Genomic DNA, 19,312 nt, shown 5'->3' with positions numbered 1-19,312 from the left:
TTGTATGTCAGGTTGAGTTTGGTGTTTCATGTTTCTGTGAGCTGTGGTACTCAGCAGAGTCAGTCAGATGTCAATTTCCACCGATCTACTCTGCATTGCCCTCACTATACTTGATTTGCTCATCTACATATGTTTGAATTTACCACCAGCTATATATGTAGTATATTTAATGCCAGAGCCGTACACCATAGCAGTAAACTATAATTAGTTTCCATGTTAGTTGTACTTTGCATGTATCATCTGTCTTATCATGCATGTATTATGCTGTGTGTTTTATGGTCCTTGTGTCCCCCCACCTCTCTACCTCTATCCCTCTACCTCTACCCCTCTATCTGTATCCCTCTATCTCTATCTCTACCCCTCTATCTCTACCTTTCTACCTCTTCTGTCCCTCTCAACCCGCCCGGCCAGCAGGCAGATGGGTCCCCCCACATTAGAGCCGGGTTCTGCTCGAGGTTTTTTTCCCTGTTAAAAGGGTGTTTTCCTTGCCACTGTCGCCTTTTGGCTGCTCTGGGGTTCAGGCATATGGGTTCTGTAAAGCGTCTCGAGATCATTTGACTGTAATTGGCGCTATATAAATAAAATTGAATTGAATTGAATTGAATGTATCTTCTAGCTGTTTCTGTTATTAGCACCAAGTCTTAATCTGGACCATTATTCTGTGTCCTCTCAGAACAGACCTGAACAAGTCAGCAAGTCAGACCTGAGTTGACCCAAAGACAGCTGGATTAGCATGAACCTACTTTGAGTCAGTAAGTAGATGCACATGTGGCTGCAGTTATAGCATTGAGCCTGCACATCTGGACACTGCAGTTTAGACCATTCTGCTCTGCAACACTACTCATGCTCTGTCTGGATACACTGTGATCATCAAAGTCATGGTTTACTTTATTGTTTCCTGTGGCAGAAATTTGTTTTCAACAAAGGCTAAAGCAAGCTGCATATCAACACATAAAGCAGACCACATACTACTAAAAACACATAAGACACATGATATATATAATATTTAAGTTAAAATCATATTTAAAAGAAAACAAAAAACACTGAAATACATCATGGTAGCTCCACCTAACTGCTCATTGATGAGCTTGATTGAGAGGAGGATGAAAGACTTTTTAGAAAGGTTGAGTCTGCATAGCAGGACTCTGTACCTCCTGTCTGAATTCAACAGAACATACTCTGTGAACAGGACATGTGATGAGTCAGAGAGAATGTTGTTTCCCTGCCTGATGGTGGTCTGTATAAACAATTCTTGTGGCATGAGTGCAGCAGGGGAACCCGTGATCTTGCTCGTCATCATCACCAGGTCGTGAATCTGTTTTTGATTTAACTGTGACAGCCCTAAACCAGCAGGTGATCCTGTACCCAAGTATGGACTCGATGGCTGCATAGTAAAAATTCAACATGATTTCTCTACAGAGACCAAGAAGCCTGAGTCGTCTGAGAACAGCACTTGTCAAGTCCAGCCACAAATTCTCAGTTGGATTGAGGTCTGGGCTCTGACTCAGCAACTCCAAAACATTCACCTTCTTGTCTTTAAACCATTTCTGTGAAGCTTTGTCTGTTTGCTTCAGCTCACTGAGTTTCTCAGCAGGTTTTCAGCTCAAGGACAACCAGGTTGCTGGTTGTCCATGAGAATTTCCCTATGCTTTACTGTTTTCACTTTTCCCTCCTTAACTTCACATGGACCTGCTGCTAAGAGGCATTCTCACAACATGATGCTGCCACCACCATGCATCACAGAGGAGATGGTGTGTTTGTGATGTTGTGCAGTGTTTGCTTTTCCCTGAACACAACGTCTAGTATGGCCAAAAAGCTCAAAGTTGGACCAACAATCCTCCTGATGAATCTTGTCCAGATTTGAAAAGTATGAATTTTACTCATCAATGGTATTGTCAATCTGTCTCTTTTCTTTTATTTTCTATTCTGTGTTTGAACTTTCTTGTGGTGTGTTTGTGGTTAATGTTGGATCTGCTGCTCCTGTCAATCCTCCCACAGTGTTTCATTAGCAGCTGTAACCACAGTGACTGTGATAAAACAGGAATTAGAACAATCCATCTGATATGAAGCTGTGCTCTCAATACCACTTCCCTCCTCTTTGAAGAGGAGTCTCATATCTGTGTTCAGGTTTTTGTACAGCCTCTGCTACACTTTGTATCACTGTGTCTGTAGAGCACAGTAGTAGAGAGCTGTGTCTGCCAGGGTTAGCTTACTGATGGTCAATGTAGTTGATGTATCTGTTGTTTGGGATCCATATCGATTATCAGGAATATAGTCATTTGTCCATCCTTTTGCTCCTTTCCGGAGAATAAACTGAGGAGCCTGAATGTCAGAATGATGTTTGTACCAGTAAAGTTCAGGATAACTGCTGTCTGTCTGATAGTTACACCTGAGTGTGACAGATTCTCCTTCTGTTCCACTGACTTCATCTTGTTCAGGAGAGATTGTGTCTTCAGCTATTAGTCCTGGAAAAAGTAGAGAAAATGAAGACATCAGACTCACATTGTCCATGAGGCTGAGAGGAGAAGACAGTGGAAAATGTCTCCTGTACAGAACTTGATGACAAACACAGAATATTGAGTGATTTCAACTGTGAACATGAACACAGCAGGTTGAAGAGAAATTCATCTGTTCATAAACTCACCTATGAAGTGAGATGAAAACAAAAAGAGGTAAAGCAACATGTCGTTGGAGTTATTAAAGTCAGACACACATCAGATGAACAATGTTCTTCCACTGCAGTACAATGAGGAAGAAATAATGTAAGTGGATGAGCTGAAGTTCAGTGGGCGGGGCCATTACCTTCCATCCATCCATCCATTATCTATACACCGCTTAATCCTCACTAGGGTCGCGGGGGGGCTGGAGTCTATCCCAGCTGACTCAGGTGAAGGCAGGGGACACCCTAGACAGGTCACCAGTCTGTCACAGGGCTACATACAGAGACAAACAATCACTCTCACATTCACACCTACGGGCAATTTAGAGTAATCAATTATCCATCCATCCATCCATTATCTATACACCGCTTATTCCTCACTAGGGTCGCGGGGGGTGCTGGAGCCTATCCCAGCTGACTCGGGCGAAGGCAGGGGACACCCTGGACAGGTCGCCAGTCTGTCGCAGGGCTACATATATAGACAAACAATCACTCACACATTCACACCTACGGGCAATTTAGAGTAATCAATTAACCTCAGCATATTTTTGGACTGTGGGAGGAAGCCGGAGTACCCGGAGAGAACCCACGCATGCACAGGGAGAACATGCAAACTCCATGCAGAAAGATCCCGGGAAAGCCGGGACGCGAACCAGGGATCTTCTCGCTGCAAGGCGAAAGTGCTAACCACTACACAACTTTGCAGCCCTGGCCATTACCTCTTGACATATTTTTTCAGTTCAGCTCAGCCAATCAAAGTGTTTTGTGTTTCCACAGCAGCTCTGTCTCTGATCTTTACTGCTTCATTTCTCTGTTGTCTTTGTCATCAGTCCAACAAGTCACAAATCAGAGCTTTAACAGAGTGTGTCTCCCTCTAGTGGATGTTGTGGAGTTTTCTGTTGTCTTTGCTCCAAAGGTTTTTGTACAGAGTTTTGCTGTTTCCTGTCACTGTGGGCCTCACAGCACAGTAGTACACAGCAGAGTCTGACACTGCAGCAGAGGAGATCTTCATACTGATTTGGTTTTTATCATCACTCACAGCAGCAGACAGTCCACCTGATGTTGCATTGTTTGTTCCATAGTTCAAGATGAGGAACTCTGGTGGTTTTCCTGCATGTTGTCGATACCAGTAAAACCAGTCACTGCCAGTAGCTTGTTGGGAGTATTTGTAGATCAGAGTCACAGTGCTGCCTTCTAAACTAGACTCTTCATCCTTCACTGCAGTCAGTTGTTGACAGTTGACACCTAAACAAAGAGATAAATGTAGTGAAAGACCATATTAAAGTGTGAATACCTGTTCCAGTGATTTCTGGCAACCAGATCCATTAAAGACATTTCTTCATCCTCCTTCAACCTACCTTTCAGTGTGATAATAAACAAAGGAAACATGACCCAGTAATGCAGTGACAGCATCTTCCACACACTATCTGTTATGTTTGGTTTCCATACTGAATGTATGTGACAGTGGGAGTCCTTTTCTGTTCTGCTCTTTGACAGTGTTGCTCCTCCCTCAACATGTTCCTCCTCTCATATCACTGGATGTTCTCAACACCAAAACCACACCTGAATATATTTTACAGCTACACAAACATATGAAACTTTGTTATTCTACTGGATTTCCTGTTGCTTGCCAGAATCATTGTTTTGTTTCTTCTGGTCATTGATTTGAAAACCAGATTCTTCCTACAACTGTCTCAGAAGAGGATAAGAGAAGCTTCAACACTTAATTTCCCCTTGGGTGAAGATGGGAAAATGGGGCATGAAATGGACAGGCAGCCTGGGGCAGCATCTGCAGTGGTTTGGGCATTGAACTGGACCATCATGATGAAGAGGGATCTGAGCTGATTGATGAAGTTCTCAATGTACTGCTGCTGCTTCTCTTTGAAAGGAGCTGTTTGAGGAGGTTCGAAGATCTGATTCAGATGCTTCTGGAGAGAGCTTTTTGGGAGGTTTTCTGAGCATGTTCACCTGGGAGGAAATGCCAATGTAGAGCCAGAACTTGCTGGAGGGATTATATCTCATCTGGCCTCGGAACATCTCAGGATGCCCCAGGAAAAAGTGGAAAGTATTGTTGGCTGACCCAACCCTGGACAAGGAGAAGAATATGGATGGATGGATGGATGGATGGATGGATGGATGGATGGATGGATGGTTGGATTTTTAGGAGAATTTTCCATCAGAAAAATAACAGCCACATCAGGCGGCCGTACTATGAAGCAAGACTAGTTCGTGAGATCCGTTGAGCCTAAAGTCAGAGTTTTCCATGTCACAAAGGTGGCTCTCTTTTAACCTGGCTGGATCACCATGGTAACTTGTGCTGTATCACTAACCTGGTCTGGATGGGGTCATGTTTAGAGTTTTGAATGTAAATCAGCTCCCTTTGAACAAATCGTGTCTTCATGGCTTCTTGTGAGCGATGCAGATTCTCAGCTGAGGAAATATGTCATATTTGCAAACCTTTTTAACTGTATGTGACTAATCCTACTGAATAGAAGTAGGGTAGTTGCAGTAGCTCATTGGATGCATCATGTTGCCATAGGAATCCAAAATGCATTCAGTTGGTGATGCAGAAATTGCATAAGTGTGCTTGTATGTTTGGTCCTGATCTTGAGACATTCTGGAGCAGAGCCCACTGGATGCTGAAACCAAGTCTGGTTTATTTGTACAGTACAATATAGTCCTCGAATTTCACTTGGGATGAATAAAGTATCTATCTATCTATCTATCTATCTATCTATCTATCTATCTATCTATCTATCTATCTATCTATCTATCTATCTATCTATCTATCTATCTATCTATCTATCTATCTATCTATCTATCTATCTATCTATCTATCTATCTATCTATCTATCTACAGAGAGGATAAAGATGGAGATGATGGTAAAGAATCAGATCATAGAAGTGTAACAGAGTGTGTCTCCCTCTAGTGGATGTTGTGGAGTTTTCTGTTGTCTTTGCTCCAAAGGTTTTTGTACAGAGTTTTGCTGTTTGCTGTCACTGTGGGCCTCACAGCACAGTAGTACACAGCAGAGTCTGTCACTGCAGCAGAGGAGATCTTCAGAGGAACTTTTTTGTTGTCGACTTGAGCATCAAATCTCTCTTTCTGGAACTCTGGAGCATTGCTTCCATAAGCACCACGTATTAAAATGTATTGTGGAAAGTCATTTACTTCTTGTTTGTACCAGTAGAAATTAAGTTGTGTTGTTGAGTAACTGGACTCAAAAGTACAATCCAGTGTAACTGTGTCTCCCTCAGCAGCAATGACATCTTCTGATGTCTGCATCACTTTTTCTTCTCCTTTACACTCTGAAGAATAACAGAAGATGCAGAGGAAGACATGGATCGATAAAAATTATTGTTTAAAGGTCAAGAATCATCAACTTTAAGGAGTTTTACTGCATGTAGAATAGATGGAACTTTTTGACCTGCTAGTTTGTCTTTGTGAAACTCTGTTCATGTTAAATCTGTCACCTACCTCTGATTGTGAGCACAAACAAAATGACAAACAGACTGAAGTTCACTGACAGCATCTTGAAGATGAAGACAATCTGACTGTTTTCTGGATCAAACTCCACTGTGAAAGTTTGTGTGTTTTCTGTACTTGAGTCCCAGTTTAGCTCCTCCCTTCATCCTTTCCTCCTTCCTCTCACAGCTCTGACTAACAGAGTGTTTGTTTCTGCTGCTGATCTCATTCACTCACTAACTTAAGATCATTGGAGGAGAGTAACATGTACAACTGTGTGTCGTCTGCATACAAGTGTTTCCTGACAACATCACCAAGCAGAAGCATGTTTATGTTAAATTTAAGAGGTTCCAGGATAAAAGATTCTGGACCTCTGGGGCCAACTTTCATGTAGGTGTGTATGTATATATGAATGTGTCGATGTTGCCTATAACAAAGAACAGTCTTTGTTGCCATTCCATGAACTTCTGAGGTCTCACAGATCAGTAAAATATGATGTGTCCCAGGTATCATATTGTGATGGTTAAGTGTTTTGCTATTTAGACATGCAACAATGGTGATGTGGACGTATTTTTAGGACCATATAAACTGGTGTTTATGGGTCTATATATATTGCTATTAATTATACACTGTTACAAGTTTCTTCCATGCTGTCTTCATGTTAAGATTTAACAGCATGAGGCTCATTCCTCAGAGGATTCACATTTCATTCATTTGCTGAAATAACATTTTAAAGACCCATTACACTGTCTGTGTTGGAGTTGATGTCAGGTTTTTATTGTCTTATCTTCTTCATTGTATTTGGATCCTGGATAGGTGACAGCATAAGTTCTCTATAAAATAACAGATGTCATCAGATGAGACCACTTGAATGATTGATCTGAAGGTAAATGGTGGCTGGATTCACCACTGACAAAGATGAAGAGGAGCAGGATGACAAGAACATGACAGCAAGTAAGTAAAAATTAAAATTAATTTAATTGTATGTTATCTTGCTGTAGTTTGATAAATGATCATCATGGACAACTTTTTCAGGATTGAAATCTTTAATGAACAGTTTTGATGTGGGTGAACTTTTCCCCTCAAATACTCTGCAGCATCTCTTCTGGAGGCATCACTGATCTGCTGCTCCTGTCAATCCTCCCACAGTGTTTCATTAGCAGCTGTAACCACAGTGACTGTGAGAAAACAGGAATTAGAACAATCCATCTGATATGAAGCTGTGCTCTCAATACCACTTCCCTCCTCTTTGAAGAGGAGTCTCATATCTGTGTTCAGGTTTTTGTACAGCCTCTGCTACACTTTGTATCACTGTGTCTCTAGAGCACAGTAGTAGAGAGCTGTGTCTGCCAGGGTTAGCTTACTGATGGTCAATGTAGTTGATGTATCTGTTGTTTGGGATCCATATCGATTATCAGGAATGTACTGACTTGTCCATGCTTTTGCTTCTTTCCAGAGTATAAACTGAGGAGCCTGCAGGTCAGATTGATGTTTGTACCAGTAAAGTCTAACGCCACGATACTCTTTCTGATAGTTACATCTGAGTGTTACAGATTCTCCTTCTGTTCCACTGACTTCATCTTGTTCAGGAGAGATTGTGTCTTCAGCTATTAGTCCTGGAAAAAGTAGAGAAAATGAAGCCATCAGACTCACATTGTCCATGAGGCTGAGAGGAGAAGACAGTGGAAAATGTCTCCTGTACAGTGTTACTCTGTGGACACAAACAGTCACAACTGTAGCTCAGATCACAACTGGATTGTACAGAACTTGATGACAAAGACAGAATATTGAGTGATTTTAACTGTGAACATGAACACAGCAGGTTGAAGAGAAATTCATCTGTTCATAAACTCACCTATGAAGTGAGATGAAAACAAAAAGAGGTAAAGCAACATGTCTTTGGAGTTATTAAAGTCAGACACACATCAGATGAACAATGTTCTTCCACTGCAGTACAATGAGGAAGAAATAATGTGAGTGGATGAGCTGAAGTTCAGTGGGCGGGGCCATTACCTCTTGACATATTTTTTCAGTTCAGCTCAGCCAATCAGAGTGTTTTGTGTTTCTACAGCAGCTCTGTCTCTGATCTTTACTGCTTCATTTCTCTGTTGTCTTTGTCATCAGTCCAAGTCACAAATCAGAGCTTTAACAGAGTGTGTCTCCCTCTAGTGGATGTTGTGGAGTTTTCTGTTGTCTTTGCTCCAAAGGTTTTTGTACAGAGTTTTGCTGTTTCCTGTCACTGTGGGCTTCACAGCACAGTAGTACACAGCAGAGTCTGACACTGCAGCAGAGGAGATCTTCAGATCCATTTTTGTTTCTTGTTTTCTCACTATAACAGACAGTCCAGGGACTGGATTTAATGCTATTTCTCCTGACACCAAATGAGAGATCAGGAACTCTGGTGCTTTTCCTGGATGTTGTCTATACCAGAAGAAATAATCAGCATCTCCTTTGGTGTATTTGCAGGACAGAGTCACAGTTCTTCCTTCTAAACTGGACTCTTCATCCTTCACTGCAGTCAGTTGTTGACAGTTGACACCTAAAGGAAGAGATAATTCTGTTGTTATTAATGAAAATTTCCCCAGGAAGGAACAATAAAGTTTATCTTGAAGTTTATCTGATCTTATTAGATGATGTAAATGAATAATATTCTCGTGTTGTATGAGGTTCCATGCCTGTTAAAATGTAGAGAAGCAACACACAAAATCTACAATTATCCAACAGAACCATGTTGAATGAAAGTGATGTTTTCTGATAGTGAGTTGAATGTGGAAGTTTGTGTGTCTTCTATAGCTGAGTAACAGCTCAACTCCTCCCTGAATCTCTCCGTCTCCTCTTTGATCTGTAGTTTCTTCTCTCTGTTCCTCTTCCTGCTGGTTACAGACTGGTAGCAGCATCTTGACTAACTGTGATGGAGGTTGTTTTAGTGATTCTTTGATAACAGGAGTTAGAAGAACAATGCTCCAATTTCTGTTGGCCTCCACTGTTTACCAGTTCATGTTAGAATTGATTTAATGTGTTCATTGCTTGTTCTTAAAGCCTTAAACTCTTGTATCTATCTGACATTTGTGATTTTTTAAGCTCCTTGTGAGCCTGTTGGCTGTTTGAGATTCTCTTGCAGAAACCTTCTGATTGTTCCTGAATTTCACATTGTGTCCAAGACTGAATGATTTGAATCAAGTGTCTAATGGTGAATGTTCTGACAGATGCTGCTTGAAGTCGATGTTCACTCGTACGTTGAATAGTGATGGAGTTTCACCATATGAGATGCAATTAAAGGTTTTACAGTCACACGGACAAAACAGTGATTTTTTAAAACCACTGAGACCCAGTTTAAACTCTGTGTGACTATTAATTAAACTGGTTTAACTTCAGTTGAACCAGTTTAACCAGTTATTTTCTGTTGATTAGAGATGTAATAATGTATTAACTGATTAACTGTCAAATGTTCATGTATTTACCAACTGCAATGATCATCAATTTATTAAGAAAATAATCTTTTTTAATTGCAAATTGCAGCTTGTTAAAAATGAATTCATTTTTAATTTATTTTTTACTACATAATGACAGTAAACTGAAAAACCTTGTTTTGTGGACAAAGTAAGACATTTGAGGAAGTTATCTGGAATTTTAGGGAAGGCTGCTGGACATTTTTTCACCATTTTCTGATATTTTATAGACCAAACAAGTAATCAATACATCCAAAAGGTATTAGCAGATTAATCAACTGTGAAAATAATGGCAAGTTCCAACCTTCCTGTCCTCATCCTGAAGCTGTGGAAATGGAATCCTTCCTATTTACACATAATGTTGATTTTATCTGATGTCTTTGAATCTTTGTTGTAGAAATGGCTATAAGAATAAAGGTACTGTTATTAAAAAATTAATCAGGACAGAATTATTTCCATTGGTGTCATAAGTCCAGATGAACTCTTTAAAAATATGTAACCAAACACCGAATCCAGAACTGGAAGTAGTCTCTCACTATCTGTGGGCCAAATTAAAAGAATTATCTTCTGTTCACAATAATGTAAATGTCGGTCCCATTATTACTATGGGTAAGAATTAAATATAAATGCCAAAGCCTCCAGTTCATAAAAATGAGTGAAAGTATTGTGTAAGCCTCTGACTACATATACACTGATGATCAACCTGTAAAGATGATCAAATTTCAGTTTAAAATCGATTTCACAATAATCATAGAGTTAAATGAGGCAGCAACCACACAAGGAGACATTATTGACTTTATTTTGAGCTGTGCAGAAAAAATCTCAACTGAATTCTAGAAACCACAGAAGTGTAACAGAGTGTGTCTCCCTCTAGTGGATGTTGTGGAGTTTTCTGTTGTCTTTGTTCCAAAGGTTTTTGTACAGAGTTTTGCTGTTTCCTGTCACTGTGGGCCTCAGAGCACAGTAGTACACAGCAGAGTCTGACAGATGAAGCTTCTGGATCTTCAGAGGAACTGATCTGAAGGTGGAGTTCAGTGTGGATGAAAATCTCTTCTTGTGGTCGTCTGCTGTGTTCCCTTCATCCAGTCTAACTCTGCTCAGGATGAATTCGGGGCTGTTGTTTCCATCCTGTTTGTACCAGTAGAGATATGGATTTGGTGAAGTGCTGTTATACAGACAGTCAAGTGTTGCTGCCTCTCCTTCAGCAGAACTCACACCTCCTTTTGGTTGCAGCACATTGTCTTTTTGTGCTGTGGATTCTGGAAAACACCAACAAACAGTATCAGTGTGCCGGTAGAGATTTACATCAGTATTGCATTGATATCAAAGGAACAAAGTTGTGTTCATACCGAGACACACAGCAGCCATCAGCACTGATATGAACAGAGGCAGCATCTTATCTGCAGTGTTGAGTCACTGTGAGCTACAGCCAGAATAAAGAAGGCTGTGATCTCTCTGTATAGTCTCCATCAACACTGAGTGGGTGGATTAGGAGGAGGAGCCTGATCACAGAACCAGGATTCTTTCACAGCCTATTCACAGTTTTATGTTCAGCCTTCCTATATTATTGCGTAAAGGTGTGAATGTCTTCAGTTAAATGAAGCTGAAATGTGGCCCGTGGCCGTCTGACTGCTGAGTGAAACTTTGAATGGAAATTCAGAATCAGTTAGTCTGTGTTCAGATGAGTGGGTTGTAAGACATTACAGCAGAAGACTGATGAACATCTCAAGGTCTTGGAAGAAGTGTTTGCAGTGGAACCTTTATTTGGTGTGAGTGGAGACTGTGAGGAATGGAACCATGAATGTAATCTGAGGTTGATCTGAAATCCTCAGGTTCTGCACAACCAAGAGGATTATTGTCAGTCTTATCATGAAAACCAAATCCAGAGTGGAACCTCAGCTGTATGTATGACTGGTAGTATGCTGCAAATAGTTACAGGTGTCCACGGTACAAGGAAGCCAGCAGCACTGGATTGGGATTCACTGTTCACATGAAAGTTACACATCTCTCGAAATGAAAATCATGTTCAAGTTTAAAACAAAGAAACAAAAAGCTCAGAAAAGTCTGTTTTAAAGTGAACAGATGCTAGATTCAGTCGAAACAGGAAAACATGTCATACATTTGTAACAGAGTGTGTCTCCCTCTAGTGGATGTTGAGGAGTTTTCTGTTGTCTTTGCTCCAAAGGTTTTTGTACAGAGTTTTGCTGTTTCCTGTCACTGTGGGCCTCAGAGCACAGTAGTACACAGCAGAGTCTGACACTGCAGCAGAGGAGATCTTCATACTGATTTGTTTTTTATCATCACTCACAGTAACAAACAGTTCACCTGATGTTGCATTTTTTGTTCCATAGTTCAAGATGAGGAACTCTGGAGGTTTTCCTGCATGTTGTCGATGCCAGTAAAACTGATCACTACCAGTCGCAGCTTGGGAGTATGTGTAGATCAGAGTCACAGTGCTGCCTACTAAACTGGACTCTTCATCCTTCACTGCAGTCAGTTGTTGAGAGTTGACACCTAAATGAAGAAATAAATGTAGTTAAAGAACACATTGAAGTGTGAAAACCTTTTCAGTTGACTTCCAGCAAGCAGATCCTTTAAAGACATTTCTTTATCCTCCTTTAACCTACCTTTCAGTGTGATAATAAACAAAGGAAACATGACCCAGTAATGCAGTGACAGCATCTTCCACACTATCTGTTATGTTTGGTTTCCATACTGAATGTATGTGACAGTGGGAGTCCTTTTCTGTTCTGCTCTTTGACAGTGTTGCTCCTCCCTCAACATGTTCCTCCTCTCAAATGAATGGATGTTCTCAACACCAAACCCACACCTGAATATGTTTTACAGTTACACAAACACATGAAACTTTGTTATTCTACTGGATTTCCTGTTGCTTGCCAGAATCATTGTTTTGTTTCTTCTGATCATTGATTTGAAAAGCAAACTCATCCTGCAACTGTCTCAGAAGAAGATTGGAGAAGTTTCAACAATTAATTTCTTCTTGGGTGAAGATTTTCTTCTCCAGTGATGGGAAAATGGGATGTGAGATGGACAGGTGGCCTGGTACAGCATCTGCAGTGGTTTGGGCATTGAACTGGACCATCATGATGAAGAGGGATCTGAGCCGGGAGGCGATGCTCTCAATGTATTGCTGCTGCTTCTCTTTGAAAGGCGCCGTTTGAGGAGGTTCGAAGATCTGATTCAAATGCTTCTGGAGAAAGTTTTTTGGGAGGTTTTCTGAGCATGTTCACATGGGAGGAGATGCCAATGTAGAGCCAGAACTTGCTGGAGGGATTATATCTCATCTGGCCTCGGAACATCTCAGGATGCCCAGGAAGAAGTGAAAAGTGTTGCTGGCTGACCCAGCCCTGGATAAGAAGAAGAATATGGATGTATGTATGTATGTATGTATGTATGTCTGTATGTATGTATGTATGGATGGATGGATGGATGAATGGATGGATGGATGGATGGATGGATGGATGGATGGATGGATGGATGGATATTTCAGTAGAATTTTCCATCAGTAAATTGGCAGCCACATCAGATGGCAGTACTATGAAGCAAGATTAGTGGATTCGTAAAACAAGTTGAGCCTACAGTCAGAGTTTTCCATGTCACAAAGATGGCTCTCTTTTAACTTGGCTGGATCACCATGGTAACTTATACTGCATCTCTAACCTGGTCTGGATGAGGTCATGTTCAGAGTTTCAAATGTAAATCAGCTCCTTTTGAACAAATCGTTTCCTGATGACTTGTTATGAGTGATGCAGATTCTCAGCTGAGGAACTATGTAATGGAAATGTGTTATATTTGCAAATCTATTGAACTGTACGTAACTAATCCTTGTCTGGTAGTTACAGTAGCTCACACTGTTTACATCATAATGCCTGTTGTGGGGCCTTTCTGTAGTAGATCCCTCTGGATGCTGAAACCAAGTCTGGTTTATTTGTACAGTCCATTATAACATCCAGTGACTCACTGGGTTTTACAGTCCAGCAGCATCAAGAAACAGCAAATCCCCCAAATTGTCTCAATATTGAGATATCATAATAATGACTGAACCCTCAGAGGAGGAAAATCACAGAGACCCATTCCATGTCTGACTGGAGCTCACAGAGAAGATAAAGATGGAGATGATGGTAAAGAACCACATCGTAGCAGTGTAACAGAGTGTGTCTCCCTCTAGTGGATGTTGTGGAGTTTTCTGTTGTCTTTGCTCCAAAGGTTTTTGTACAGAGTTTTGCTGTTTCCTGTCACTGTGGGCCTCAGAGCACAGTAGTACACAGCAGAGTCTGACAGCTGAAGCTTCTGGATCTTCAGCGGAACTGACTTTTCCTGGATTCCAGAATGAAATCTGTCCTCTTTTAACTCTGGAGCTTTTTCCGCAGTCTTTGAGTAAGTTTTCAGCATGTACTTTGGTGAACCATTTACTTCTTGTTTATACCAGAACAATGTAGGTTGTGTTGTGGAGCTCGCATCAAAAGTACAATCCAGTGTAACTGTGTCTCCTTCAGCAGCAATGACATCTCCTGATGGCTGATTCACTTTGTCTTCTCCTTTACACTCTGGAGAGGAACAGAACATGCAGAGGAAGACATGGATCGATAAAGATGATTGATGAAAGGAGAACAATAATCAACTTTAATGAGTTTTATTCCATGTACAATAGATGGAACTTTGTGATCTACTAGTTTACCTCTGCTTAACTCTGTTCATGTTAAATATGTCACCTACCTCTTATTGTGAGCACAAACAAAGTGACAAACAGACTGAAGTTCACTGACAGCATCTTGAAGATGAAGACAATCTGTCTGTTCTTGGATCAAACTCTACTGTGAAAGTTTGTGTTTTCTGTACTTGAGTTCCAGTTTAGCTCCTCCCTTCATCCTTTCCTCCTTCCTCTCACAGCTCTGACTAACAGAGTGTTTGTCTCTGCTGATGATCTCATTCACTCTCTTACATATTTAATGATCATCAGTCATCAATCAATTATTGTGTTTTCTGATTGGTTTTCTGAGTCCTGCTTGTTTTCCACATATTTAAATGTGCAGACTGGATTCTCTTTTTTTCAAACATGTTCAGTGGTTGATGTCTCTCAGCAGTTAGTTTGGTTGTCAGAGGATTTGTTGTGTGATTTTCTCTCATTTATAGAAACATCTCAGTTTATACAGAAACTATCCAACAGCAGTTCATTCTGATCATATTGTGTGACAAAATACAAACACCTAAATGCTGCTAGTAACTTCTTCCAAGGTGTTTTCTAGTATTTTATTCATAAATTTGAAATTTTGTTTTTAACTGCGATGACATCCTACTGAAACTAAAGTTAGTTTTCTTTTAAACAGTGTTGATTCACAAACAGTCCTCCAGCACATTTTGAAGCTGTAACATTAAACTTTATTTATATCTGACTTTTCAGACCCAGTTTGCATCTCAAATGGCTTCACATTGGAAAATGAAAAGGTCCAGTTATCAGGTAGATTTATATCAGTGAAATGTTCAACTCTAAACTTGAGCTAAAAGAAAATAGAAACTGATTATGTGAGGCTTTAATAATGTATTTCATGTGTTCTTGTCAGAGACAGAGAGCTACCAGAGGTGACATGAACCAAGTCAAAACCAGGTTTTCCAAGTTTAAAAAGCTGAAATGTTTGATCTGATGTTAATGCAGCATCTCTGCAGTCAGGAGGAGGAGACTCATCACATTATCTTCACTTCTAACATTCTTCATCACAACTTTGTCTCAAGAGTTGACAGTTTGAACCTGAACAAACCATAGAAGTGTAACAGAGTGTGTCTCCCTCTAGTGGATGTTGAGGAGTTTTCTGTTGTCTTTGTTCCAAAGGTTTTTGTACAGAGTTTTGTTGTTTCCTGTCACTGTGGGCCTCACAGCACAGTAGTACACAGCAGAGTCTGACACTGCAGCAGAGGAGATCTTCATGTTGATGTGGTTTTTATCATCACTCACAGTAACAGACAGTCCAGCTGATGTTGCATTTTGTGTTCCATAGTGATACAAGAGGAACTCTGGAGGTTTTCCTGGATGTTGTCGATACCAGTAAAACCTATCACTGCCAGTAGCTTGTTGAGAGTATGTGTAGATCAGAGTCACAGTACTTCCTTCTAAACTGGACTCTTCATCCTTCACTGCAGTCAGTTGTTGACAGTTGACTCCTAAATGAAGAGATAAATGTTGTTAAAGAACACATTGAAGTGTGAGCATCTGTTTAAGTGATTTCTATCAACGAAATCCTTCAAAGACATTACTTCTTGCTGTTTTAACCTACCTTTCAGTGTGATCACAAACAAAGGAAACATGACCCAGTAATGCAGTGACAGCATCTTCCACACTATCTGTTATGTTTGGTTTCCATACTGAATGTATGTGACAGTGGGAGTCCTTTTCTGTTCTGCTCTTTGACAGTGTTGCTCCTCCCTCAACATGTTCCTCCTCTCAAATGAATGGATGTTCTCAACACCAAACCCACACCTGAATATATTTTACAGCTACAGAAACACATGAAACTTTGTTATTCTACTGGATTTCCTGTTGCTTGCCAGAATCATCGTTTTGTTTCTTCTAGTCATTGATTTGAAAACCAAATTCTTCCTACAACTGTCTCAGCAGACAATGGGAGAAGCTTCAACAATAAAATTCCTCATGGGTGAAGATTTTCTCCTCCAGTGATGGGAAAATGGGGCATGAATTGGACAGGTGGCCTGGTACAGCATCTGCTGTATTGTGGGCATTGTTCTGGACCATCGTGATGAAGAGGGAGCTGAGCTGGGAAACAAAGCTCTCAATGTACCACTCAATCTACATTCCAACCATCTTTTAAGGTCATGAGATCTGAGGGGTAACCAGAAGAACATGATCGTGGTTCCAGGCAGCTGAAATGAGTTTCCATGGGATGACTGATCTCAGCCTTAGAGACAGGATGTGGAGACATATGGAGGGAACTTGGAGTGAATCTGCTGCTGCTTCTCATCGAAAGGAGCTGTTTGAGGGGGTTCTGAGATCTGCTTCAGATGCTTCTGGAGAGACTTCTTTGGGAGGTTTTGTTAGCATGTTCGCCTGGGAGGAGACCCCGATGTATAGCCAGAACTCACTGGAGGGATTATATCTCATCTGGCCTCGGAACGTCTCAGGATGCCCCAGGAAGAAGTGGAAAGTATTGTTGGCTGACCCAACCCTGGACAAGAAGAAGAATATGGATGGATGTGATGGATGGATGGATGGATGGATGAATAGATGGATGGATGGATTTTGAGGAGAATTTTCCATCAGATAAATAACAGCCACATCAGACGCCATACTATGAAGCAAGATCAGTTAGTGAGATCCGTTGAGCCTAAAGTCAGAGTTTTCCATGTCACAAAGATTGCTCTCTTTTAACCTGGCTGGATCACCATGGTAACTTGTGCTGTATAGCTAACCTGGTCTGGATGGGGTCATGTTTAGAATTTTGAATGTAAATCAGCTCCCTTTGAACAAATCGTGTCTTCATGGCTTCTTGTGAGTGATGCAGATTATCAGCTGAGGAAATATGTCATATTTGCAAACCTTTTGAACAGTATGTGACTAAACCTACTGAATAGAAGTAGGGTAGTTGCAGTAGCTCACTGGATGCATCATGTTGGCGTAGGAATCCAAAATGCATTCAGTTGGTGATGCAGAAATTGCATAAGTGTGCTTGTATGTTTGGTCCTGATCTTGAGACATTCTGGAGCAGAGCCCACTGGATGCTGAAACCAAGTCTGGTTTATTTGTACAGTACAATATAGTCCTCGAATTTCACTTGGGATGAATAAAGTATCTATCTATCTATCTATCTATCTATCTATCTATCTATCTATCTATCTATCTATCTATCTATCTATCTATCTATTGAAGTATCTGATCTGATATGAGTTCTGATAGTTGTTGACCATACAGTGAACCTTTAACTAACAGGAGGTAGTAAGTATTGAGGAATGTCTTTTCGGCTCCAGAAATCCTATGTTATGTTGACCTTGGAGTCCACTGTTAACCTATTGCTGATTTGTAATCCTTAGGAATGCACAGAAGGGGAGTCTTGTCTGAGGAGTTATCATTCTTTAGTGGGGATGTAAACCAGATGCTGTAATTCTATACGTTTTCAGAAGGTATAAAAACTGACCGTTGGTCTTTGTTCGAGGAGGATCATTGGGCGACATCCTTCCAGACAACTTCTGTCTGTATGATACTGTTCTTTCTTTTAATAAAGTTCTTATTAAGAAAGTCAGTGTCAACGGGCGTTTCTTCTCCACCTGCACATCACGGACATCAGAGAAACAACGACACTATCTATCTATCTATCTACAGAGAAGATAAAGATGGAGATGATGGTAAAGAATCAGATCACAGAAGTGTAACAGAGTGTGTCTCCCTCTCGTGGATGTTGTGGAGTTTTCTGTTGTCTTTGCTCCAAAGGTTTTTGTACAGAGTTTTGCTGTTTCCTGTCACTGTGGGCTGCAGAGCACAGTAGTACACAGCAGAGTCTGACAGATGAAGCTTCTGGATCTTCAGAGGAACTTTTTTGTTGTCGACTTGAGCATCAAATCTGTCTTTCTGGAGCTCTGGAATGTTGCCATCTCCATAAGCACCACGTTTTAAAATGTACTTTGGAAAGTCATTTATTTCTTGTTTGTACCAGTAGAAATTAAGTTGTGTTGTTGGGTAACTGGACTCAAAAGTACAGTCCAGTGTAACTGTGTCTCCTTCAGCAGCAATGACATCTCCTGATGGCTGCATCACTTTTTCTTCTCCTTTACACTCTGAAGAAGAACAGAACATGCAGAGGAAGACATGGATCAATAAAAATTATTGTTTAAAGGATAACAATCATCAACTTTAAGGAATTTTACTGCATGTAGAATAGATGGAACTTTGTGACCTGCTAGTTTGTCTCAGTGAAACTCTGTTCATGTTAAATATGTCACCTACCTCTTATTGTGAGCAGAAACAAAGTGACAAACAGACTGAAGTTCACTGACAGCATCTTGAAGATGAAGACAATCTGTCTGTTCTTGGATCAAACTCCACTGTGAAAGTTTGTGTGTTTTCTGTACTTGAGTTCCAGTTTAGCTCCTCCCTTCATCCTTTCCTCCTTCCTCTCACAGCTCTGACTAACAGAGTGTTTGTCTCTGCTGATGATCTCATTCACTCTCTCACATATTTAATGATCATCAGTCATCAATCAATTATTGTGTTTTCTGATTGGTTTTCTGAGTCCTGCTTGTTTTCCACATATTTAAATTTGCAGACTGGATTCTCTTTTTTTCAAACATGTTCAGTGGTTGATGTCTCTCAGCAGTTAGTTTGGTTGTCAGAGGATTTGTTGTGTGATTTTCTCTCATTTATAGAAACATCTCAGTTTATACAGAAACTATCCAACAGCAGTTCATTCTGATCATATTGTGTGACAAAATACAAACACCTAAATGCTGCTAGTAACTTCTTCCAAGGTGTTTTCTAGTAATTTAAACATTAATGTTAAGTTTTGTTTGTAACTGAGATGACGTCCTACTGAAAGTAAAGTTAGTTTTCTTTTAAACAAATGTTGATTCACAAACAGTCCTGTTAAACAGTTTGAAGCTGTAATATTAAACTTTATTTATATCTCACTTCTCAGACCCAGTTTGCATCTCAAATGGCTTCACATTGGAAAATGAAAATGTCCAGTTATCAGGTAGATTTATATCAGTGAAATGTTC

The 19,312-nt window shown here is 40.4% G+C and overlaps 1 protein-coding gene and 1 gene segment (V, D, J or C); both read right to left on the bottom strand.

Annotated features, from left to right (window-relative positions):
* Window positions 1-5,585: 5,585 nt before the first annotated feature.
* On the bottom strand, window positions 5,586-9,022 carry LOC129349883 (uncharacterized). Its single transcript, XM_055014655.1, has 3 exons — window positions 8,928-9,022; window positions 8,353-8,747; window positions 5,586-5,968 (listed from the first exon to the last, which is right to left on the bottom strand). The coding sequence occupies exons 1-3, from the start codon at window positions 9,020-9,022 to the stop codon at window positions 5,586-5,588; spliced, it is 873 nt and encodes a 290-aa protein (XP_054870630.1).
* A 1,372-nt stretch (window positions 9,023-10,394) lies between these two features.
* LOC111585964 (T cell receptor alpha variable 38-2/delta variable 8-like) lies at window positions 10,395-10,997 on the bottom strand. The segment is given in 2 exon segments: window positions 10,395-10,833; window positions 10,924-10,997. Coding segments are annotated over 2 exon segments (435 nt in total).
* Window positions 10,998-19,312: the final 8,315 nt, after the last annotated feature.

Source organism: Amphiprion ocellaris, chromosome 10 (assembly GCF_022539595.1).
Source record: "Amphiprion ocellaris isolate individual 3 ecotype Okinawa chromosome 10, ASM2253959v1, whole genome shotgun sequence".
NCBI lineage: Eukaryota > Metazoa > Chordata > Actinopteri > Pomacentridae > Amphiprion > Amphiprion ocellaris.
Note: the sequence above shows the minus strand (reverse complement) of the source record. Positions and strands in the feature narration are given on the sequence as shown.

Excerpts from the sequence above, each read along its gene's own strand:
- LOC129349883 (XM_055014655.1), bottom strand. The coding sequence starts at position 9,022 with ATGCTGCTACCAGTCTGTAACCAGCAGGAAGAGGAACAGAGAGAAGAA. Across the intron at positions 8,748-8,927 it reads ATTCAGGGAGGAGTTGAGCT|ATCAGATAAACTTCAAGATA; the intron begins GTTACTCAGCTA and ends TCATCTAATAAG. Across the intron at positions 5,969-8,352 it reads GCCCACAGTGACAGGAAACA|AGTGTAAAGGAGAAGAAAAA; the intron begins GCAAAACTCTGT and ends GTTATTCTTCAG.